At 59.7% G+C, this 16,994-nt stretch overlaps 1 protein-coding gene across 1 annotated transcript; it reads right to left on the reverse strand.

The window, feature by feature from the left end:
- Positions 1-968: 968 nt before the first annotated feature.
- LOC135996680 (ubiquitin carboxyl-terminal hydrolase 36-like) lies at positions 969-5,813 on the reverse strand. Its single transcript, XM_065648849.1, has 11 exons — positions 5,564-5,813; positions 5,268-5,489; positions 4,526-4,636; positions 4,129-4,231; positions 3,728-3,795; positions 3,284-3,354; positions 3,018-3,100; positions 2,593-2,704; positions 2,166-2,306; positions 1,773-1,873; positions 969-1,470 (listed from the first exon to the last, which is right to left on the reverse strand). Exons 1-11 carry the CDS (start codon positions 5,811-5,813, stop codon positions 969-971), a joined length of 1,764 nt encoding a protein of 587 aa, XP_065504921.1.
- Positions 5,814-16,994: the final 11,181 nt, after the last annotated feature.

A 16,994-nucleotide genomic window follows, 5' to 3' on the forward strand; every position in this document is an offset into this window, starting at 1 on the left:
CCCTCCCAGCTCAGGACTGCGGAGCCGCGCAGTCAGCACGAGCCCGGCGCGGTGCTGCCCCGCAGCCCAGGCAGCGCACAGGGGACGCTGGGGCTGTTCCCCGCCCAGGGGAGCAGGAGTTACCTTGTTTGCCGTAAGCCTTGTCCAGGGAGTTCCTGAGCAGCTCCTCCACCACGCTGGGCTCCCCCTGGTTCCCGGGAGCTGTGCCGGCCCCACGGCGACTGGCACCGCTTACCTCGACTTGCCCAAATGCCCCAGAGTGGAGTTGGGGCGGGTGGTGTTCATGGGGCAGGGCTGGCCAGCAAGTTCTGGGTGAGGATGTGCATGGTGGTCCCTTCTGCTCTCCTTCCTTGGTGGTCTAAATAGAAGAGGTTTCCGTGAGCCAAGAGGAGAAAACAAAAAGGGGAGCCCAGAGAAAGGGGAGGGGAAAAGACAGAGACGGGGAAGTGGGGAAGTAGAAGTGGGGTAGTAGAAGAAGAATCAGAAGTGTTTTCCATTAGAAGCAGAAAGGAAAAAAGGAAACTTTAAGAACAGAACCCCCAGCGCGCCGTTCCGAGCCCCGGCTGCACAGCAGCGCCCAGAGAGCCGGCCCAGCCGCTGCCTGTGGAGGAGGCGACTCTGCAGCCTCCAGCTGTGGCATCACCAGCTCCCATCGCCCCAGGGGACACGCTACCCTGAGAAGGCTGGCGAGGCCGCCCCGCTCCAGGGACTGGCACAGCCACCACTCCGTCCTGAGCAAGAAGGCTGCAGCCAATTCTCCAGCCTCTCCCAGGGATGGGAACAACAGCGGGGGCCAGGCCCTGCACCCCGACCCAGAGGGAGGGCAGAGCCCTGGGGCTGAGGGGCTCTCCCCACCCGCCTCCTGCTTAGCAAGGTACCCAGCATCATTCCTACACTCCCCAGCACAAGCCCCAGCTCCAGAGGCACGAAGCATTTACTGAAGTCTTTGGGCAGAAGCTCAGACTCACCTATTTGTCGGAAAGCGCCAGCTTCTTGGCCGGTGGTGGTGACATGGTGCTGCTGGACTGCGGAACAGCCCTGGCCGACAAGAAGGATTTCAGCTTTGCCAGCACCAGGCTGGCAGCAGCGCTGCCGCCAGGGTCCTTTCCCAGTGTCCCGGTGTTCTCCCCGCTGCCCCACGGCTCCTGGCCGGGGATGGGCTCCGGCAGCCTGGGGGAGGCGGGCAGGGGCCTGGGCTCCCAGGAGCGCTTCCGGGGAACCTGCGCTTTGGCCCCGCTGGTGTTACTGGGGCCGCAAAATCCTGGAACCGCTCTGGGCGCGGGTGGCAGCTGCGAGGAGAGCGGCTTCTTGGGCCTCTGGGCTGCATCACTGGGAAATGCTGCAGCTGTGTGTGTGGCTTTCAGGGCCAGCTTGGGTGACGGTGACCCAGAAGGTAGCTTGATGCGGCCAGGCAGGCTGGGGGCAGCTTTGGAAATCGGACCCTCTGAGCTCTTCCCGGGGCTGGGGATCCTGGGGAAGGCAGAGAAGGGCACGCGTTAACTGCCAGTGTCTGAGTGACTGGAACACTCTCGTCATAGCTGCACACGAGAACCAGGAGCCAGAAGCTCTGAGGAGGTGAGGAGCTCTTGATCTGCAGCAAAACCATGACAAGGGGCTGGAGCTCTCCCTGCCACCCTTGCCCGAGCCAGCATATGCACGTGGGCACTGGGGCTACCTGGGCCAAGCTCCTTCCCACACCCAGACACGTGCCCCCAGCCCTGTCCCACACGCTGAGCAGGGGCAGAGGGGCTGGGGACACAGGGCATGCTCACCTGAGGTAGAACAGCACATATGCCTGCTGGTTAAGGACCACCTTGATGTTACTGGGGCGGACCACATTGTCATTCATTTGGTACCACTGCCCGTTGCTGGCCTGCGGAAGGAGAGAGAACAGGGCCGGGCTGTGTCCAGTGACGCTCCTGGCCTGAGGAGCAGCAGGAACAGCGCCCATCGGCAGAGCTTCGCTCCCCAAAACCCCCAGGCGGCCCCGGACAGGCGAGGGGACTCTGCGAGAGCAGAACTCCACACTTCCTGCGGCAGAGCACAGCCCGTACCCCCCCAGCGCTCCACACCACGTGCGTCTGCTGAGCACCCTCCTATCTGCGCAGTACATGGACTCTCAAGCACCCTCTCGAGAGGGTACCAAGACAGCGCCCTGCGCTCACCTTGACGTAGCAGTAGTAGTGTCCTGCGTGGCTGCTGTACCCCGAGTGCACCAGCACCGCGTAGAGCCCGTACATGACTGGATCCCCGCTGGTCTGGGACATGTACGGGCGGATGTTCAGGAGCTCAGGGTAGCCCACGTCCTGCAGAGAGAGGATGTCTCAGGAGCCTGCACAGCAGATGGCAAGAGCAGCTCAGCTGTCCTACGAGTCCTGTCTCGCGAGGGAGGGGGCACCCGCTCTCTCCAGACAGAGCTCACGGTGAGGAAGATGCCGGGATGAGCCAAACTCCCACCGCACTGCACAGCTGGAGAAGGGCTGCAGGACTGCGGTAGAGCTCGCACTGCGCACAGAACCACTTCACACCCTGCTCTGGGCAGCAGGGCCTCGGGACAGGAGACAGCCCCACTCTGGATTGCCGAGCACTCACCTTTGTGATCTTGCCTCCAGTGAAGTCGGCAAAACGCTTCAGAGCAAGCGTGAGAACGTTGGGGGCTCGGTGGATAGTGAAGCGTTTGGTTGCTGACACTTTCTTCTTGCATCTGCACAGGAAGAGCTCGAGCTATTCATGCTGTTCCACCACCCAGGCGCTTGGCAGCCCTGGCCAAGCGGCAAACCCTATGGAAATGACCCTGCTGAGAGCGGGTACCGCTCCAGGGCACCTGCTCACGGCCACATCTGCTGGCTCAGGTCCCCATCACAAGAGGAGTGACAAGCTTCATTGCAGGCTTCACAGCCACGTACCTCACGGTTTAGCGGTGGAGCAGGTAGAGAAGCCCTCCCGTACTGCAGCTTCCCACCTGCTTCCCACCAGCACACCCGCGGCTCCTTCCCGCCCCAGCCCCGCACACTCACTTGTCACACATGTAGGCATTCTCTCCGCCCAGCAGGTCTGGCTTCACAAACAGCTCCAGTGCCTGCTCTACATTTGTGGCTTGCTGCCAAGACAGAGCAGAGGTCAGGGCCAGACAGAGGAGGCAGCGCAACAACAGAAGCTGATTCCCTCTTGCCTGCACCGTGCCTGACACTGGCAGGTTAAACAGCCTCCAGCAGTAACGGTGCAGCTGCAGGAACATCTGCTGCAGAGCAGAGCTCCTCCCCACCCGACCCTGCCCCGGTACCGTGATCTCCACCGGCAGGTCCAGACAGGGCTCAAAGGTGTCCGAGACTCCTTTGCACATCGAGCACTTCACTGCAAGAGAAAGAGCAGTGAGCGCACCCTGGCGCAACAGCGGCACCCACCAACCTCCCAGCACAGCGCAGGCAGCTGCCGTGCTCCCCGTCTCCGGGTTTGGGCTCTGGGAAGGCAGCACCAACATTCACAGCCTGGCAATTCCACTACATGCTGAGACAGCAAATGTTGCTGGACAGCAGGCAACGTGGGTTCCTTTCCTGGTGGGACCCACGGCCAGCAGATTCGTGACCCACAGGTACTGCAAGACTGACCAGCTGCAGCTCTGGATAATTTGCACATGCTTAGTGAATCTTCCCAAGTTACTGCAAGGCTCTTGGGGAAACAGCAGCCCTGAGAGTCACAGGCCCAGGCCCTGGCAGCCAGCACTCACCACGGGACCGCAGGTAACCTCCAAAGATCTGGTGGATCAGGGTAGTAGCTTGGGTCTGGCGATCCAACCTAGAGGCAGCAGCACCGGATCACACACCACTCGCCCCAACAGCCTCCCCTAGCCGGCCACCGCTGTGTCCTCAGCATCCAAACCCACCCCAGTCACAGGATTTGGGGACAGAACCGCAGCTGTGCTGGGGTGGAGGCATCAGGAGAAGGCAGACAGCAGCCCAGAGCTGTGTCACAGAGGGGCAGAGAGCTGGGCCATCCACCCCAGACCCCGGAGTCAGCACCTCCCTCCATGGGTCCAGCCTGGGGGACACGTTCACCCCACAGTTCCCTCCCGCTGGCACAGGGGACCAGGAGACAAGAGCACTGACGGCCATCAGAGGCCCCACATACTCGGTACAGTTGGGCAGGCAGGCCTTCTGCATGGCATCGATGGTGAAACGGAGGAACTCATGCGCGTCCTCTTGCCTGCCGAAGCGGATGTGCGGGGCAATCTCTGCAGGAGAGGCGGGGATCAGCCGCAGCATGCGCTGCAACAGATGCAGGTCCTCCCGCCCTCCCTCGGGGCAGGGACTGCGGGCTTTGAGCTCCCTCAGCTCAAACCAGACGTCAGACTCATGTTGCCCACGGGGGAAGCCCCACACCGTCCATGAAGTCCCTAGCAGGCTCAATGAGTCATCTCAGAAGAGCTTTTGCCAAGATGTGCCCTGATCTCAACAGTTCTGCTCCTGCACTAGTCTCTGCCCTCCTGCACGGCTACAGGAGGGGACGCGAGGGCAGCCGTCCTTACTCTTGAGGTCTCGGACAAAGGACACTGGCTTTATCACACTGCCGCTGTTGGTGAACGCCTGCGTGACGTGGTTCTGCATGACGCACATCATGCAGAAGCCGCTTTGGTGACCTGGAGTGGGAGAGGAGAAGACAGGACGTTGGGCACAAACCCAGGAGAGATGGAGGCAGCAGCCTCAGTCACAGCACCAGTCGCTGCAACCCCCCAGATGAGACAGCATCCACATGGAGGGAAAACAGGGCTCAGGTACTCGCTGAGGAGCCCACAGGTCAGCCCTCAGGGGCAGATGCTACCGGAGCCCTGCGGACAGGGCTGTGAGCCCCACGTGCTCCCCTTGGTCACGGCTCGGAGCAGAGCCCACCAGATTCCCCTTCAAAGCCACCCGTGAACAGCATCCGCTGCCTGTACGCAGTCTCGTGCCCTGCCCTCACACGGTCCCCACAGGCAGGGGCTGTTTGGGACTCCCAGCTCAGCCCCAGGAGCCAGCAGACCCTAATGGACCCATCTTAGTCCTGGCTATGCCCAGCACAAAGCCTCTCAGACGCAGGATGCAGAGCTCAGGAACACTGCTACGGCCAGGCATAATGGATGCTCCTGTATGCAGGAATGTCCTCTCGATGGAGAAACGGGCAGGAGGGAGCAGAGCAGGCGCATCCCGGCAGCCGCATAGCCCTCGCCAGAGCCGTGCGCAGGGTGCTGAGCGCGGCCCCGGGACAGGCGGGCGCTCCCCCTCCCCACTCACAGGTGCGGCCGTGCTCCTTGGACAGCAGGTAGTTAGCGAGTGGTGGCGTGTATGTGAGGCACTGCAGGGTGGCGTTGAGGAAACAGGTGTTTCCCAAGTTGAGCAGCCCGGCGCCGATGCGCTGGACACGCTGCCACTTCACGGCGAGGCGCTGGGCAGGGAACAGCACCTTCCGGGGCGCAGGGACGCCGTGCCCGTGGCCCCCCGGGGTATAGTCGCTGCCTGCGGGGAGAGAGAGGCGGGTGAGCCGCAGGGCTGCGCAGCGCAGGGACAGCCCCCCGGCCCTCTGCACCCACCCTGCTTGCCCGGCTGTCCCTCCTCAGCGCCACGGGGGTGCTCGGCGGGCTTGCTGCGGGGCTTGAGCAGCAGGTACTTGGCCCGCAGCAGCTCCGGCTGGCCGGAGAAGCCGCGGCTGGCGGGCTCGAACTCAATCTTGTGCAGCAGCACCTTCCTGGCCGAGGTGGCCAGCAGCCGGCCCAGCGCCCCGGCCTCGCCCGCGTCCCGCCGCGCACTCGGCAGCTCCCTCAGCTTCGCCGTGCCCGCCATGGCGTGTCACCGCAAGTGTCACCGCACGTGTCACCGCCTGCAGGTCGCGCCGCTCTCTCACTCTCCAGCACCACAAGCGCTTCCCGCGCCTCCTCCTTAAGTCCCGCCCTTCGCTGCGGCCGCTCGCGCTCGGCTCGGCCCACTGACTCCTCCCCTCGCCTTCGCCGTCCGCTCCGCTCCGCGTCCAGAACAGGACTGAGCTGCGCCTGCGCGTCCCCAGCAACGCCAGGGGCGGAGCCTGCCGGGGGCGGGGCTTGTTGTGACGCCATCGCGCCGCCGGCCCCGCCCCGGCGTGTCCCGCACGAGCCCTGCGCTGCTCGCCGCTCCCGGCCCTGGGGGTGCCCGGGACACCCGGCCCGGCACGTCTGGAACTCGCCGCGGCAATGCCGGGTCCCCCCCGCTCCAGCAGCTGCCCCCGCCCCAGCAGACAGCGGCCTGGCCCCGCAGCTCCCCCGTGCTGCTCCCCAGGGGAGGTCGCTCCGCGGTGCCTGTCCGGAGCCCGCGGCTGCCGACGGGACCGGTGTCCGGCAGAGCCCGGGGCCTGGGGGCCGTGCCCGCAGCAGGAGCTCCCGGCACAGCCCCGGCCCCGCTCAGCTGCTGGAGAGGCCGCGCGAGCCTTGGGCCTCGACTCAGCTGAATCCTGCTGGGCAGCGCTGGGTGGAGAAGCGGCGCCCAGCACGGAGCTGCGGAGCAGGGGCAGCGAGGGCCCCGCGGGGCCCCAAACCGCCCCAGCCTGGACAGGGCAGGGGAGCGGCCGCCCCTGCGCCCACAGCAGCTTCTTTCTTCATCACCTCTGGTGTCCGGCACTTCTCCGTATTCTTCACTTGCTCGAGGCAGTGGCCCAGAAACTTCAGATGGTCACATGCTGTACTTTCAGTGCAGGGGGACCTTGACACCGTGGTGGATTTGGCCAACAAAAACCTCTGCAGGTCTTACAAGGCAAAGACGCAAGGTCTGCACTGGGGGCAGAGCAAACCTGGTGCCCCGGGACAGGCTGTGATGTGACCGGCGGAGGAGTCCTGAGGAGAAGGGCATGGGAGTTACCGTGGTTTTACATATGTTTACTAGTAGTCTATTAGTATTCTGTTATTTTATTAAACTCTGTTTCCCTCAATCCAAATTTCTCCCTTCACTTTTGATTCTCTCCCCTACAGGGAGGGAAAGGGGGCAGGGGTGAGCGAGCGGCTGTCGTGGTTGGATTGCCAGCTGGGGTTAAACCACGACACTGTGGAAGGTCCAGAGGACCATCTGTCATGGTGGGGTCAGGGGCACATGAGCTTTGTGGAGCAGCTGAGTCAATTGGGCCTCTTCAGTCTGCTGAAAGGGAGGCACAAGGTACTCGAAGAGCAGGCGACACCTCCTTGGGGAGATGATGGTGGAAGCAAACCCTTCTGCAGTGGCGGCTCGTGAGGCGGAGGCAACAGTCACAAACACCCTCCAGGGAGCTTTAAACTGAGCATTAGGAAAAACTGTCCAGGCGGGCGGTGCTGCCCTGCAGCAGGACACCCGGGGACTCTTGGTGATGTCCACCTTTGGAGGTTTTCGGCTCACCAAAATGTCACCCAGCCTGACCCTGGCGTTGGTGATATGCTACCAGAGACTTTCCCAAGACTTTCCCTTCCCCAAAACCCCTTCCATGACCCTGTGCCGCAAGAAACAGGTGTGGCTGAGGGTCTCTACAGCAGAGGCCCATGGGACAATTCAGGGTGACATTGTCCTGTGCTTAGGAGATCGCTAGTCCCACCTTGATTCATCTTGAAGTTTCCTGGCCAGTGTCATTACCCATGTGGTGCTTTAGGCTGTGAAGAGAATCAAAACGAGGTGACTTTCATTTTCCATGCTGGAACGCAGGGTAGGAGATCAGAGCTTCTGGGATCCCTGCTGCACAGTTCGGACTCCAGAGATTCTGCCAGGGCACACCAGGGGTCAGGAGCGGTGGGTACCAGTCACAACACCACACTCTGATTTTGCCTTCCTTTGTGCCTTTTCAGAAATCTGGTATCTGTACCTTGGCCTCCTTTGGCTGAAAAAGAAACCACCACCATATTCTACCCCTCAGCCTCTTACCAAAACCAGGGAGAAAATATTTTGATCGGGCATCATTAAAAGGCAATTCCATCTAAGAGGCGTAATCTTTAAATATCATTTAAACAAGGGGATAGCCCTGAGAGCAAAACCGCTGCCAAAGAACTTCATGCCAGAGGCTGACTACTGAAAAATTACACCTGCTTTGATAAGTAAAAAGAACCTTTGGAATGGACGTGAAAAAGCTTCAATTTTTCTCCTGAACAACAAGGAGTTCCCTTACAGCACTGTCGTCTTTGTCTTATTAGTGACAGTGGTACTAATTCCAAAACACGCTTGAGAGCTGCTTTATTTTTCCTTGTGTCCAAAGCTCATCCCGCTCAGACCCGGGAAGGACTCCTGCCAATCTCTGCAAACCACAGGTCTCCAACCTTCTGTCATCCCCACGGTTTTGTTCACCCCAGGACACCTCTCCCCATCCCTTCAGCACACTGCCAGGTCTCTGGTTTTCAGCTGCATGAAGTCAGGCCGCTCCCTTCAAACTCTTCCCTACAAAAGTCTTCTCTATGTGCTGATTCCAACTATATCACCTCATACTATGTACGGCTCCATGCTCCTTCTGCAGGGCTCCATTGACTGGGCAGTCTTCCTGTTTCTTTTGTGGTTATTCACCTTCACAACTTTTGCTTTGTTCTTGTTGGGTTTATTTTTTTGCTTGCTTATTTTTTTATTTTTATTTTATTATTTTTATTATTTTTTTAATTATTATTTTTATTTTGATGATGATGATGATGATTATTATTATTATTATTATTACTATTGTATGCATGTCAAATATTTTCTGAAGCAACACAACACAGTTATCCCCCACAGTTTCACCCATTTCCAGTTGCAGTCTGAGGTATTTCCCCTCTCAAGCTCAAGGATGCCATGTGGAAACTGATGACTGGATGTTTTTCTGAAGCAATAAACTGCCCCTTATCTGCTGCATAGCACTCTAAATGTCACTCACTGCAGGGTTAACCTGTCTTCTTTATTTTGTTGTGATGGTGGCATTGTAAATTTGTGTTAATGTTTTCTTCCTTTACTGTCTGCTTTTCTTTTCATACCTAATTGCTGGGTAAATGAGGAGCCCTGCTCTCTGTGTCTTTAGATGAAATAAAGGACTTTCAGAGACTATTTTTTTCCCTGAGATCCTTTCTCAAAGGCCTTTTTGGAGCTGCAGGGACAGTTCCTGTGCATGGGTAGAGGGCAAAACAGTCCCGGAACGGCAGCAGTGCCAGGGAGCACCAGCGCTTGGCCTTCAGCGCTGTTCTTGTTCCACTCCCACACTCTCCTTCTGATCCCTTGTGTCGGTCCAAGGCCTGAGTTGCTCTGGCAGGACTGGCTGTTCCCTCACAGCGAGTCCCGCGGGAGGAAGAAGATGGACAGAGAGCAAACCTCACCCAGCAACTGGGGGGAGTGGCCAGTGCTGGAAATGGCGATGGGAGAGACGAATGTCCGTGCACCAAGGGCACAGAGCGGCCTCCTCTCTCCTGCCCCTGCGTGTCTTGGCTCTGCACCTCACCCCACTGCAGTGCGTCCTCCCCCTGCACGGTCACACAGCTCAGCCAGCACTGGGGTGTCCTCTCCCGGGCGCTTTCCAGCTCGGCCCAGCCCCTCCCCAGCTCTCCCCACAGCCCATTTCTCTCCAGCCCAGCCCAGCAGAGCAGCCCAGTCTGGGCTGGCCCCACGGCCGTGCCCAGTGCAGGGGGCTGCAGAGCTCTGGGCACTCACCCCACAGCCCCAGCCCCTCTGAAGGGCACGGCAGCTGCTGGGGGCACAGACGGGTCTCAGCTTCCCCACAGCCCCAGGGCTGGAGCTGGAAATGGCACAAGGACATGGAGACCAGTGCAAATCCAGGACTGCTGGTGTCAGCTCCAGGAGATCCCCACCACAGACGGCCTGTGCCCCTCAGGGCCAGCCCCTCTCCCCAGCCCAGAACAAGAGTCCTGGTCCAGCAGCAGAGCAGCCGGCGCCAAACGAGTGTCTGCAGAAAGAGCTTTCTCTTGCTCCTGGATTCCTCCCTGCAGGCACAGAAATGCTCCCTTGCTCTTCTCCAGGGACATCCCTTTCCCCAGGTGAGGGTGTCCAGGTTGGTCTGGCTGGTCCTGGTTCCCTCCCCGTGTTCCCCACAGGGTCCTGAGCTGGCGATGCTGTATCCCCAGCTCCAGAGAAGACTGGAAGAGATGGGAGCTCAGACAAATTCTTTTCTTCTGGGGTCTTTATTTATGCAAGACGACTGGTTCTGTATGTACATGTGCTGGTTTCATCTGGGATAGAGTTAAATTTCTTCATGCTTCTATGATGCTATGTATTGCACTTGGGATGAGAACAGTGTTAGTAACACACGGATGTTTTAGTCACTGTTGAGCAGAGCTTACACAGCACAAATGCCTTTTCTTTTTCTCACACCACTGCACCAGCAAGTGGGCTGGGGGTCCACAAGGAATTGGAGGGGGGGACACAGCTGGGACAGCTGACCAAAGGGATCTTCCACACCGTATGATGTCACATTCAGCAATAAAAGCTGGGAGCGGAAGAAGGGAGGGCAGGACACTGGGAGTGATGGTGTTAATCTTCCCAAGTAACTGCTAGGTGTGTCGGAGCCCTGCTTTCCTAGAGATGGCTGAACACCCACCTGCTGACAGGGAGGAGTGAATGTATTTCTTGTTTTGCTTTGTTTATGCACACAACTTTAGATTTATCTATCAAACTGCCTTTGTCTCAACTCATGAGTTGTCTCACTTTTAGACTTCCAATTCTCTCCTCCATCCTGCTTTGGAGGAGTGAGCTGTGTGGTGCTGAGCTGCCTACTGGGGTTTAACCAATGTCAAGAGGTGGGATGAATAATACTATTTCGTGGCACTTCTTGTTATCATAGCTATAAAAGCAAATATATAAAAGAAAGAAAAAACCAAAAATAGTCCTGACTTTTCCTGAGATACCCTGGAAGTCTTCTAAGTTGTATGGGTACTTTAATGATGCTGAAATAGTATGTGTTCAAATACATTCCTCTGAGGGGGTTCAGTGCTGGAGGTACCACCAAGTACAACAATGACACCACCAGGTCCAGGGCCTGGGAGGACATGGAAGGGGGCTTCCGGTAGGCAAAAAAAGAGGTGCTAACAAGCAGGGAGACCACGGCCAAGTGAGGGAGGCACGTGGAAAAGGTTTTGTACCATCCCTGCTCAGAGGAGATCCTCAGCATGGCCCTGAAGATCTCAACACAGGACAGTACAATGAAAACAAAACACACAAATTGTGAACAGGCACTGACCACAAGAAGCCAGACTTCCCTGAGGTAGGAGTTTAAGCAGGAGAGCTTGAGGATTTGGGGATTTCACAGAAGAACTGGTGCAGGGCATTGCCCGTGCAGAGTGGTAGTGAAAATGTATTGGCTGTGTGCAGCAGAGCAGTGAGAAACCCACTGGCCCAGGCAGCTGCTGCCATGTGGACACAAGCTCTGCTGCCCAGGAGGGTCCCATAGTGCAGGGGTTTGCAGATGGCAACGTACGGGTCATAGGACATGACGGTGAGGAGGAAATACTCTGTTACGATCAAGAAGGGAAGCAGAAATATCTGTGCATAGCAACCCGAGTAGGAGGTGTCCCTGGTATCTGTGAGGGAATTGGCCGTTGCATTGGGAACAGTGGTGGAGATGAAACCGACATCTAGGAGGGAGAGGTTGAGAAGGAAGAAGTACATTGGGATGTGGAGGTGCTGGTCACAGGCTATGGCGGTGACGATGTGGCCGTTGCCCAGGAGGGCAGCCAGGTAGATGCCCAGGAAGAGCCACAAGTGCAAGAGCTGCAGCTCCTGTGTGTCTGTGAATTCCAGGAGGAGGAACTTGGTGATGGAGCTGCTGTTGGACATCTGACCCCTTTGTTTATGAGGCACTACCATGGGAGGGAAGCACACTTAGGAGTTAGGACTGCTCCAAGCAAAGCTTTTCCCATTCCCTGCCCTCTCCAATCCCCTGCCCTCCTCCCCAGACACACTGCCTGTCTCTTTCAGTACCTTCATGCATCCCCAAGGCTGGAGCTCTGGGATGTGGGAATGACAGGACATGCGGATCCAGCTAAAGGGCCTTGGACAGGTTATACAGAAGTATGTGGACCAGCAGGTCACCGGGGCTTTGTTGGCAGGACACCCTGGGTCCAGCTGTGCTGTCCTGTGGGCAGCGGCAGAGGCCAGGGGTGACACTGCTCAGCACGCTCAGGGTGATCCCCATGGGAAGGACACCATGGGACTGGGCTTTGTCTTCCAGCTTTAGTAAAAAAAAACCATATTCAAATATGGCCATTTTTGAGAGAGAATTTACTCCCTTGAGCTCACACCGATCCAGCAGCCCAGCAACCACCAGCTCCCTTGTGTTCTTCGCAACTTTGTTCTCAGGTTGTAGAGGGTCTGAGTTGCCAAGGACTTGACGCAGGGATCAGGGTCTTCTCTCAAGGGCAAGAGGGCTGCAAGAGAGGGATGCAGAGCAGAGATGAACCCCCACTGCCTGAAGGGACCCCCAGGAGTCCCCTCCAGACTATGCCAGCCCCACCCATTTCTTCCCCTGGCCAGGAGGAGCAGATGAGACCAACAGACCAGCTGGAAGCTGCTGCTCAGGGACACGCCACGTGCCCCTGACATGTCCTCTGCCCCTGAAGTGTTTTCCTGGAGGAGGACCAGGCATGGCAGCACCCTGCACAGGCCCTGTCCCCTGTCCACAGGCACAGCACGGCCCCCACTCACCTCTGCTGATGTCCCACAGCTTCTGCTCCCTGTTGCTTCGGTTCCTCAGGTACCGTGCGCCAAGCCCTGGGCACAGAGCTCCTGTCAGGCCTCTGCTCCCCAGCACGTTCCCAGCAGCACAGCCCCGGCCCTGCCGGCTCGGCTGCACGCCCCCCACCCCTCGGCAGGGCTGGCCCAGGGAACGACGGGAGCCGAGGCCGCTGGGGCTGAGCAAGGCTCCCAGCGAGCTCCCTGCGTGGTGGGCCCTCCTGGAGGCAGCCGGGGCTCTGGCAGCCCCAGGGCCACACCTGCTGCCAGTGCAGTGGGGGGGCCAGGGGCCAGGCTGCCAGCAGAGGGTCCCTGGGGGCTGTGGCTCACCGAGGAACCTGATGGCCTCCACTCGCAGGCTGGCCTGAGCGTCCTGCAGGTACAGCAGGCTCTGACACAGGTATTCTTCCAGCCTGCTCCTGTCCTGCTGGAGCTGGAGAGAGCACAAGGGCATGGGTCTGATACAGACAACCCCCAGGCACCCAGACCAGTCCCTCCTACCAGTGGCCTCCTTCCCTCCCAGACAGGAGCCCCGTGGGGCTGAGGCTCAGAGAGAGCAGAGGGCACAGGGGGCCTGGCAGTGCTGAGACCCCTCTGTCCCACTGCCAGGGCAAACATGTGCCAGGGTCTTGTTTAGCACCTGGGGGCAGGGAGGGGAGAGGGGCCTGGAGAAGAGCCCTTGGGGGGTCTGTGCTTGAAGGCAGGGAAGGAGGATGTAGCTCCAGGCTGTGGGCTCCGGGCTGGAAGAGGGCAGGTGAAGTTCAGCTGCACAGCCCTCCCCACGGGCACCTGGGGCAGCCCTTGTCCAGCCCGGCCCTGGGGCTGGGGGTTGTTCTCACCAAACACTCTCCAATGCGATGTGGCTGATGCATCTCGACCAGAGTGCTGAGCTTCCTCCACCCAAGGAACTCTGCACAGGCCAGCAGGGTGTCCCTAGAGGCCTGCAGAGAAGCAGAGGCTGGGAGATGGCACCACAGCCCAGGCAAGGACACCTGGCACCCTCCCTCCTCTTGGCCCAGCTCTGGGCTGTTCCCAGCCCCTTATGGGAAGAGGCATCAGGGGATCGAGTCTGAACTGGGTTCAGTGCCCAGGGCAGGGACACAGGGCAGCCACCACCTCAGGTGTCTCATGCTGCTGGCCAGCAGAACAGAGATCCTCAAGAGCTGCCGAGCTGCTGCTGGGGCTGGGGGCAGCCTGAAGGGCAGAGGAGGTGAGGGCCCACGGCTGCAGGCAGCGACGGCTGGAGTCCCAGAGACCCCAGGGCAGGACGGAGCCAGCAGCACCTCCCACGGGCGTCCCCCAGCAGGACGTCTGACTCCCCAGCCAGGGCTGCCCCGGGTCTGCGTGCCCAGGCTCCCGGTGGGCAGAGCTTTGATCCCGAGATGCAGTGCCAGGCCTCTTCCTGCTGCATCTCCCATCCCACCACTCTCCCTGTCCCTCTTCCCTGGGGAACAAGCTGGCTCTGCACCCCTTGTAAGTGCTGCACCCCCCCTGCACAGACCGAGTTAGCTGGCCCAATGCAGAGGCAACTGGGTGAGCAGGACTTTGTTCCTGAGGCCATCCTGCCCTCAGGGGCTGGGGTAGTCTCTGGCCCAAACACCTGGGGGTTTCTTGGGCACAGCCCTGGGGGACAGGGATGGAGGCTCAAAGATCTGGGGGAAAGTGATGGGGGCTCAAAGACCTGGGGGAACAGGGATGGATGCTCAAAGACCTGGGAGACAGCGACAGGGACTCACAGCCCTGGCCTCCCACACTTGCAGGGACAGCTGGGAAGCCTGTAGGGGACTCGTGTATGGGGTGGCCATGGGCTGCTGCTGCAGCACACCCTTCCCAACAACACTGGTTACTGCACCTTGGCCACGCTCTTGATCTGGTCATTCGTATGGAGGAACAGTGGGAGCAGGACCCTCTTCACGGTCTTCCTCATCATCTTCTTGTTTCTCCCCACCACAGTCTCCATCACATCTTTGAAGAAGCTGATGGAGAGCTCCCGCACCTGGCTGGACTCCTGGTAGAGAGGAGGATGGGGAACTTCAGCAACAGCCACTCCCAGCCCCCGGTGAGCAAGGGCGTCAGCGTGGCTGATGTGAGAGGTCGGATCCTGACCACAGGAGCCATGGGCCAGATCTGCAGCTGAGGCTGAATGGCCCCAGAGCCCTGAAAGGCCACGCAAGAGGAACACGAGGGGAGCCCTGCCCGAGGGCTGCCCACAGGGCTGGGCTGAGGGGCAGCTGTCCTTGCCAAGTGCCCATCTGTAGGGCTCGGGCTGGGGCTCCCATGGCAGCCTTACATCATCAAAGAGGGGCAGGAGCTTCTCCGCCAGCTGCAGAGTGATGAGGCTCGCCTCCTCCCTGTCCATGTGACCCATCATGTTCCTGAAGAGTACCAGGGCCTTCCTCTTGACATCACTGCTGGCATCCCGCACGGTCTCCATGATGTCTGGCAGCAGGACCAGTATTTTTCTTGCCTGTAAGAAACACAGTTTCCTTATTGTGAAGCACTGAAAGACCACCCTGGCAAAAATGCTCTGGCCACTGAGGACCAGCCTCCCATCCAGCTTCCCAGCAGGTGGCACAGGAATTGCTGCAGCAGCCTCCTGACAGGCAGCGGCCACTGATGGGGATGTGGGGAGAGCATGGAACAGGGAAGGGGGTGCAGGAGAGCAGCTCAGCCACCCCCTTTTCTGATGAGCCTGAAGGGGCAGAAGGATGGGAAACCCTCTGTGCCTGGAGGGCTCCCCAGGCACCCACCAACCCCCTCCATAGCAGGGAGGAGGATTGGAGCCGTCACTCCACATTCGGACTCCCACTGAGGCCAAGCCAAGGCTTTACCCACTGCTCCAGCACCCAGCTGCCAACGTGGCTCCAGCCAACTGTGCCTCGCTCACCGTCATAGGTGCCTCTGAAAGCGTGATGAGGCCCTCGAGCACCAGCGAGAGCATCACCAGACTCGGACGCCTCAGGAACCTCTGGGCTTTGTACAGGGCAGCAGACTTCTCTGTTCCAAAGTCAGTACGGAGCAGCAGCTAAAGTGAAGGCAGCAGTGAGAGACCAGCAGAGCCAGCGGGGCTCCCTCCACTGCGTTGGCACGTAGGAGGCACGACAAGGGCGGTGGCAAGTGTCTCCTCTCCCCAGAGCTGAAGGCCCTCAGCCCGTGCAGAGACCATGCCTCTGCCCCAGGCCCAGTGACTGGCCTGTCTCTGGCTTCTGCCCCTTTCTCTGCCCCTGCCCCAGGTTTCCAGGCAGCAGAGCCGGGCAGGGCAATGCAGGCAGGGGTGAGCACAGTGCTGCCTGGGCAGGGGCAGACTTGGTGTGTTTTCACCAGGGCTGAAAGCGCACAGGGAAGCCCCAAGCGTCTGGCACGGGGTCTGGTGGTGCTGGGCAGGTCCCTGCTGACCCTGAGAGGCCATGTCCATATGTACTGGGGGAGGTAGCCTTTCGGAGGCAGACAGACGGGAAGGGGGCTGTGCCTGGTTCCCCAAGGAGGCAGGCACAGCCCTGAAGATGAGCGTGGACACTCACAGCCAAGAGACAGATGCAGGCATCCTCCGTGGCACAGCTGAACACCTTGCGCAGACGCAGGTCCTGGAGCACGCTGCGCAGCTCCGTCAAGACACTCCACGAAGTCCAAGGCATGGAGATCATCACCTCCCACATGGCCAGGGCAGCGCTGCAGACCCAGAGCGCCGGTCAGCGGGGCTGCCTCGGCCACGGCAGCATGTCCAGGCCAGGTCCTCCAGAGCCGAGCGGTGCTGCAGCCCTGGCCCTGCCCACCGTTTTTGCTCGGGGTGCCTGGGGGCCCTGCCCGGGCAGGCAGGAGGGGGCCTGAGATGGTGGTCCCCTTTGGGCAGGGAGGAGTGTGGTGGCTCTGGCCTCCAGGTTGGCCGGTTTTGGCTGCTGTGGGCCTGGCTGACCCACTGGGGCTGGGACGTGTGGTGGGATGGAGGCCCTGCTCCTCGGGGATGTCCTGCCGTTTTCCATGGGTCTGGCAGCCAGAGAATCCCTAGGCCCTCCTCCCCACAGGGGACAAGCCCCCAAGGCTGTCAGGGCCAGTACCTGTCACATGTTGGAGAGATCTCCAACAGGCTCCTCACCACTTCCCTGGGGTACCGCTCGGTCAGCAGGTGAAGGAGTGAGTCCAGGCTGTGCCGGGCTGGCTCCGTGGAGACGCGCTGCATGTTTTTGTGGATGTATCTCATGATCTCTGGCACCTGGATGTGACATGGGTGAGGATGGTGCAGCCCCTGGTGCCGGTGCAGCCATTCCCCAAGCTGCCACTGAAACTGCTGCCCTTCCCATCCTTCTCCGCTGCCTTTGAATGGCTTTGGGTGCCCGAGAGAGCTGGTTT

This window comes from Caloenas nicobarica, chromosome 19 (assembly GCF_036013445.1).
Source record: "Caloenas nicobarica isolate bCalNic1 chromosome 19, bCalNic1.hap1, whole genome shotgun sequence".
NCBI lineage: Eukaryota > Metazoa > Chordata > Aves > Columbiformes > Columbidae > Caloenas > Caloenas nicobarica.

What these genes read in the sequence shown, in the direction of transcription:
- LOC135996680 (XM_065648849.1), bottom strand. Translation starts at nt 5,813, where the DNA reads ATGGCGGGCACGGCGAAGCTGAGGGAGCTGCCGAGTGCGCGGCGGGAC. An exon ending in GGGACAGCCGGGCAAGCAGG is followed by an intron (nt 5,490 to 5,563) that starts GTGGGTGCAGAG and finishes CTCTCCCCGCAG; the next exon opens with GCAGCGACTATACCCCGGGG. An exon ending in ACTACTACTGCTACGTCAAG is followed by an intron (nt 1,874 to 2,165) that starts GTGAGCGCAGGG and finishes CTCCTTCCGCAG; the next exon opens with GCCAGCAACGGGCAGTGGTA.